Source organism: Engraulis encrasicolus, chromosome 13 (genome assembly GCF_034702125.1).
Source record: "Engraulis encrasicolus isolate BLACKSEA-1 chromosome 13, IST_EnEncr_1.0, whole genome shotgun sequence".
NCBI lineage: Eukaryota > Metazoa > Chordata > Actinopteri > Clupeiformes > Engraulidae > Engraulis > Engraulis encrasicolus.
In genome coordinates, this window is record NC_085869.1 from 31217346 (window position 1) to 31224845 (window position 7500).

Here is a 7500-nt window from a genome sequence, read left to right on the forward strand (position 1 = left end):
CCAAAGGGGACAAGGCCACACATGATATTGAGCTGGTGTCTTACTGTATCACAAGCAGGGTGGGGAAATGGTGTATTTGAAGATGAACGTCACATGTCTGCATCACATCTTTCTGTCTGACTAATGAACAGTTTCGCTGTGACTTGTTTCAGCTAACGTAAACATGACAAGAACGTCACATGTGTGAAACAGTTTTTATGTTTTGAGTGAATGCAAAGTGTCCTTGCAATGCCAGACATGAATGACCTCACGTCACACTTCTGAAAGCATGCCTTGGTGTCTGACTAAATATACAGTATACTTTGGCTGTAACACTAGTCTACAATGATGCCAGTGGCACGTGCCGAGTCTTTGTCTCGAATTCAATGTGCAATATGGTTTCACTACGACAGAGACCAGTCTAGGGGTTTACAAGCATATAGAAAAAGACAATTGTGATCAGGTTTTTTGGAGGTGTTAAAATGCCCTAGTAAATGGAATAGAAACCGATATTTTTCATCTGTTTAGAAAATCAATTAACAGAGGTAGGATTTTGCCAAAAAACGTGATCACAGATAGGCTATGAGGGGAAAGCCTGCTACTGACCCGGTTCATTACAGATTTCTGAATGCAAGTCAACACCAACAACGTATTATTGCCAGTTAGCCGTTTATTGTGACCATGTTAAACTTGCCCACTGATAACTAGTTGAGTGTTCCCTTGTTCTTCTAAACTACAATTTTGGGTCTGTAAGTCTACTGTATAAAGCAAGTGAGCATGACTGGGAAACTTACTTGCAAACCAGGAGAGAGAGAGAGCATGTCTATAAAGAATATTCATTGTTATTTTATTTCCATATTTTCATATTTGGCTAAAAAAATTCAAGGGCCACAATGAAACAGCCAAAGCGGTAGATTTCTGGCCAGCAGTCAGCACAGCAGCCAGGAGAGTGAGGGAATGTGTCTGCGGAGCTGATAGAATCTTGGCGGTGGGGTGGGTGTGCCTGTGCCTGCGATAGGCCACCTTTCGCTCAGGTGAACAAATACCAAAGTGGAATTTTCCATCCTCAGGGCCTGCCAACCTGCTAATCCAGGAAACACCTGCAAGAAGCAGGACTTTTTTTTCTTCTTCTTCTTCTTCTTCTTATCCACCTCTTCATACTCTCCTCCTCCTACTCCTTCATCATCTCTCGCTCTTCTTTCACTTCTCTATCTGTCTCTCTTCCCCCACTCTTTCTTCTTCATCATCTTCTTTTTCTCCATCTCTCTCTTTTCCTTCTCCTTCTCTCTTTCTCTTTTCTCTCTCTTTCTCTTCTCTCTCTCTCTCTCTCTCTCTCTCTCTCTCTCTCTCTCTCTCTCTCTCTTTCTCGTTCTCCCTCCCTCCCCCTCTCTCGCCCCTGTTTCTGTTTCTTCCTGTACTTCACAGAGCCAATTTGAGGAGTTGCACTCAAGCCTGTCTATGTGATCCTGAGGAGTGGGAGGGCAGAGGATGCCTCCACAGCCACAAGCTCATTACTCCCCACACACACACGGGAAGAGACGGAGGGAGAGAGGGAGGAGAGGGAGGAGGAGAGGGAGAGAAGGAGAGAGAGGGGGGTAGAGAGAGAGACGGCGGGAGAGAGTGAGGCAGAGAGAGAGAAGGAGGCAGAGAGACAGAGAGACGCAGGGAGAGAGGGGGAGGCAGAGAGAGAGAAGGAGAGGGAGAGAGAGAGAGAGAGAGAGAGAGAGAGAGAGAGAGAGAGAGAGAGAGAGAGAGAGAGAGAGAGAGAGAGAGAGAGAGAGAGAGAGAGAGAGAGAGAGAGAGAGAAGGGGCGGTAGAGAGATGGGGAGCTACAGAGAGAAAGAGAGAGAGAGAGTGAGAAGTAAGAGAGGGATGGAAGAGGAAATGCAGAGAGGGAGGGAAGTGAGAGGGAGAGAGAGGTGACAAAGAGAGAGGGAAAGAGTGTTGAGGGAGGGGAGAGAGACACTGACGGAGGAGGAAAGAGGGAGAGAAAATGAGGGAGAGAGGGAGGAAGAAGGGAGGAAGAGATGGAAGAAAAAGAGGAAGAGAGTGGGCAGGGGAAAGAGAGAATCAGAGGGAAAGAGAGGGATGGATATAACCGGGGGAGGAGAGAGATACACACAAAAACAAAACAAAAACTTGAAAAAAAGAGAGAGTACAAGAAAATAAGAAATCACAATAACAGAGAGACAGAAGGAAAACAAAGATAGAGGGGAAATAAGAAACAAAGAGAGGGAGAGCCAGAGAGAAAGACACAGCCACTCTCCTCGCTTCCCTTCGCACAGTATTTTGGGCCCAACAGCTAACACTGGGCTACATAGTTCAATTATCACCCTGCACAGGGAGCAACAGTGCTAAAACCCAATAGACCGTTTCAAACAAGGGAGTACCAAAACTTCACTATAATAACTCATGTCAAATAATGTAAGAAGTAGTACCCTTTGTAAAGGGTCGTCTTCTCTCATCAGAGGGCTAATTCACATACAGACACTCCATCTAGACTGCATAGACGCGCTCAATTGAGGTCTTCACATGACGAGTGGCTAATTTTACAATTGTATCGTATCCGCTCATCTTACAACACAATGCTCTCAGTTTCACACGGATTCGGAAGTGGCTCTTTCGAAAACAGTCATCCCTATTGCAGCCGAGGCAGCGTGACAATACCAATGTGACATCTGGCTCCTTCTGTCTGTTTCCACCGCTCTCACCTCTCTATCTCCATCAACATCTCTTACTCTCAAAATCTCCGTCCAATTCTATGTACAGGACACGGCTGATTGGCCTTGAGATCCGTCCCATTTCCTTTTACATATTATTAAAATTAAAGTATTAACGTTAATCTTCAATGACTTTACATGCAGTCCACAGGTATTTAAAAACATGATATCAAGCTGTTTTTTTTGCTGAGAAGCCTAACGTACACAGTGTAAAACACTGCAAGCCAGTTAAACTTCAAAAAAGTAAGTGGCCCTGCTACCTTAAGTTTGTAGGTTAATTCAACTTGAGACTTTGATTTCTGAGTTGACACAAATACAAGCCTCATTAGCCTGTGAACTTCATAATGGGGGTGAGGGCAGGGCCACACATGATATTGAGCTGATGTTTTACTGTATCACAAGCAGGGTGGGGAAATGTTCTTTTGAAGATGAACGTCACATGTCTGCATCAAATGTTTCTTTTTGACTAAATGTACAGTTTCGCTGTGACTTGTTTCGGCTAACGTACATTTACGTGACAAGCACATCATATGTGTGAAACAGTTTCTGTTTTGAGTGAATGCAAAGTTTCCTTGCGATGCCAGAGATGAATGACCTGACTTCACACTTCTGAAGGCATGCCTTGGTGTCTGACTAAATATATAGTATACAGTACAGTATACGCTAGTTCACAACTTTACAGTGATGACAATGGCACGTGTCGAGCCTGAGAACGTGTGCTTGTCTCGATTTCAATGTGCATTGTAGTTTTGCTATGACAGAGACCAGTCTAAGGGTGTTTTGGTACGCCATGGCATGGGACAACTTGGCTTAGGTTACTTGTGAGAGAGCGAAGCAACTACACTTCTTAACTGTTGTGATAAACCGAGAGTTCACTTGGCCTAAATCCAACCATTACCATAAGACAGGCTTTGCAGAAAATAGTATTTTCGTCCAACAATTATTTCTACTTTTCTACTGATTGTTAACCAGTTAACATATTGGGCATGTTTACATGCACATAAAAAAACAATTGTGATCAGGTTTTTGGAGTTGTCTGGTTATTAAAATCATGTACATGTACATGGAATGAGAACCAATATTCTTCATCTGTTTAGAAAATTGATTGTGAGAGGTAGGATTTTGCCAAATAACCTGATTTCCTGAAGACATGTGAACACCTTAATAGCGTTTCTGTCATTCTCGAATCATTAAGTAACCAATCACTAGCTTTGAAATTTAAGTTTAATGTCATAGATATGAGGGGAAAAGCTGCAACTGATTAACTAATTACCTAATTACCGAAGTCAACAGCAATAACGTATTATGACAGAATCAATTTTAGCCGTTTATTGTGACCATGTTAAACTTGCCCACTGATAACTAGTTGAGTGTTCCCTTGTTCTTCTAAACTACAATTTTGGGTCTGTAAGTCTACTGTATAAAGCAGTTGAGCACATGACTGGGAAACTTACTTGCTGGTCCTGTAGGTGTACTTGTAGGTGACCTCTCTGGAGATCTGGCGTGCCATGCCGAAGAGCTCGTCTCGTCGTGTCAGCAGGGCTACGTCCTTCATACAGAGCTGGGCTGCTGCCTCGTTCACTGTTAGCTACGCCAGGGAGGAAGGGAAGAGCTGTTAAAATTACAGGAAAATAACTCCTACACACTGACCACTGCACTGCTTTCATTCATGCGCAACGTTTCTGTCCTAGACCTTCATCAGGTACATTTTAGGAAAGGAAAAATTTGTGGTGTGTGACGTGATAGTGTAATATTTCACGCTTGGTATTCGTTTTTGCATGTGTACAACAAATTCACTTTCGCTAAATATCATGCTTAGAAGGGGAAAAAACATATCTATGTCCATGTTTTATTTTTTAATCTGCTTATAAGTGTGTAAGTAAGTACAACGTAACTGTAATAACCGTGCCTCACCTCATGAAGTGTCAGGTGCTTGCCATCCTTCCTCTTGGAATCAAACCGCCCGTAGATGGCGCTGTACTTGCGTATCTCCTCCTCTCTCCTGGGGTCCTCCTCGCTCATGTCGAAGATGTGTCCGATCATCTTGCCCAGCTTCTTGTTCCCCTTCAGCTGCTCCTTGACCTCCGCGGGGTCGCTCCGTGTCAGCCCAGTCGCCATCCTCTCCACGCACTCCGTCACAGACTGCACCGCGGCGACATCTAACGCCTCCAGGCCGTCGCGCGGGGACGACGGGGACCCCAGCTCGGCCGGTGACAGGCTGTGCTCGCTCTCTCCACCTCCGTGTCCGCCCAGGTGACCGGCCCAGAATCGGGGCTCGCCACCGCTGTGTAAGGGAGACGCTGTAGCACCGGCTGAACTTCCGTTACCCGCCTCATGTCCTCCTTTACCACCTCCTCCTCCGGCGCCTCCTCCGCCACCCTCCCCACAAGCTGCTGTGCCACACTTAGGTGTCTTTATCGCTGGCTCTCCGCGTGGAAGGAGCGGGCTGGGCGATCCCTCTGGTAACTTATATACGGGAATGCTACAAACTGGGAGGCTAGCCAGGGGCTGGTTGAAGAGCGCTGGGTTGGTGACCCAGTCCCGGAGGGCTTTCTGTAGGCGCCGTACGTGCAGGGGCTTGCTGGCCATGCCTACCAGGGCCATGATCTCCAGGAACTCTTCCTCACCGGCCTCGCACAGCTGCTGCACATCGTCGCCGCCCTGGGGGATGGCAGACATCATTGCGGGCATACAAGATACAGATAAGAACGGTGCCGTTTCAGATTCATATTCAAGTGTTTTTCACAACTTAACAGAATTACATGACATTACATCACATTACACTTAGCTAACGCTTTTATCCAAAGTGACTTGCAGATATTTAGAGGGTATTGGCTACAGTCCCTGCAGCAGTGTGGGGCTAGGTGCTTTGCTCAAGGCCACCTCAGCCATGGAGTGTGGTAAGGAGTGGAAGGTTGGGATTTGAACCCACAACCCTTTGATCTAAAGTCCATCTCCTGAACCATTAGGCCATGGGTGCCCATGAATGCACAATTATGCATGAACATGCATGGAAATGCAATAACATTGCGAAACACAAGGAGGAGATTAAGTTGGACCATATAATAGCAGTATTATGTAGATCATGACAGCCATTCAGTCTCACCTGTTGTATGAAGGCGTCGTAGTAGCAGAGCAGGTTGGACCTCTGGAGAATACGGTATAGCTGCAGCTCCCCAAGGGTCCGGGGCAATGTGGCTGCCATACCTGGATGGAGAAAGGTAGTCTATGTCAGTGTTTCTCAACATGGGTGCTGGGGCACCCTGGGGTGCCGCAGGCCTCCCTCAGGGGTGCCGCAGGCCTCCCTCAGGGGTGCCGCGGAAACGTGGCTGATAAATAAATTATGTAATAATACATATTTGTCTAAATTGATAAGTTAATGTTAGTCAGTGGAATCTTTCATCTGCCATTTACACACAATAAAGGAAATATAGGTCGCCCCAGTCAGCTGAAGCTTCGAACGTAGGTCGTGTGATGTCTCCAAATGTATTACTTTTCTAAGCTTGTGTGGTATCGGATGCGGTGCCATGTTACGGCTTGTTGGTTTGGGGTGCCTCGAAATTTTTCATGAATTGAGAGGGTGCCTCGCCTAAAAAAGGTTGAGAAACACTGGTCTATGTCATTTGGTTACAAAATTTCTCTTCCGCAGGGGCCTACAGCAACCTGTAGCCTAGGTTCCCCAGGCCTTCTTGATCCGACCCTGGAGCTGACACAACAGCACTCAGGGAAGTCCTATAAGGACTGCTGTTGATGGCCCATACATGGCATGAGGCATAAGGAGGTAGAGGAACAACTAAACAGCGACAGTGGCATACATAAAAAATAAAATAAAAACTCAAGGCATAAAGCGGGGGAGGAGGGAGGAACAACAACAGCACTGTATCACACATGCGGAGCTGAAGGAGCAGGAAGGAACACAGGAGAGTAAAACTTTTAGCTGAGTCAGTGAAGAACAAGAGAAGGAGAGAGAGAGAGAGAGAGAGACAGAGTAAGAGAGTCAGGATGCCAAGTCGGAAAGGAAAAAAAAACAAGAAAAAAAAGAAAAGAAAAGAATAGAATAGGAGGCACGACACATAGATTCACTGCGACTGCCATCATGCCCTTGAGGCATACAGGCCATGAGACGGAAGCACACTGGAGCCTGAGGGGAGCGGAAGAGCCTTGTTTTAAATAAAATAAAGAATATATAGGCCTAATATACAGATGACTCATTTCAATAAGCATCACTCCAGCATAGTTCCCGGAGATTGGGTGTGAGATGCAAGGAGAGGAGGGTGACAGCGAAAGAAGACACAGAGAGGGATATATGATACTCTACGTATAAGACTGATCTCTCAAAATCTTATAATTGTGATAATGCTTTTGATCCTTCAATATTGGGAAGGGGGGGTGAAAGGAATTGAGGATGACAGAAAAAGAGGACACCACCATTACTGTATTAGGATAGACCATGAGGATTTAAAGTCAAGAATTAAAAGAAGTACATGTATCCAGAATCCATAAGTGTACCTGTGCACAACCCTGTCTATGGTTCAGGCTCATTCAGAGTACTGAAAGAGCCCACAAGTCTCAATCAAAAGCAAAAGAATCTCACACTGATCAATCTCAATTTCAGTCTGATCACTCTGGTCCATGTAGTGTTTCCCATACAGTTCATAATGAACACAGAGCACCACAAATTGATTCTGCCTATTTTCGCCCAACATGATTGTTTCAATCTCACTCAGACAGACAGACAGTGAGAGGGAGAGAGAGAGAGAGAGAGAGAGAGAGAGAGAGAGAGTGAGAGAGAGAGAAAACA

General features: G+C 45.6%; 1 protein-coding gene across 1 annotated transcript in view; it reads right to left on the reverse strand.

Moving 5' to 3' along the window:
* Positions 1 to 7500, reverse strand: part of nab1b (NGFI-A binding protein 1b (EGR1 binding protein 1)) — a 42724-nt gene that overhangs the window by 25336 nt on the left and 9888 nt on the right. The window contains exons 2-4 of the mRNA XM_063213688.1: positions 5806 to 5906; positions 4614 to 5360; positions 4154 to 4287 (exon numbers count right to left, since the gene is read on the reverse strand). Of these exons, the coding sequence (XP_063069758.1) occupies positions 4154 to 4287; positions 4614 to 5360; positions 5806 to 5904 (980 nt within the window). The 5' untranslated portion in view covers positions 5905 to 5906. The remainder of the gene's footprint in view (positions 1 to 4153; positions 4288 to 4613; positions 5361 to 5805; positions 5907 to 7500) is intronic.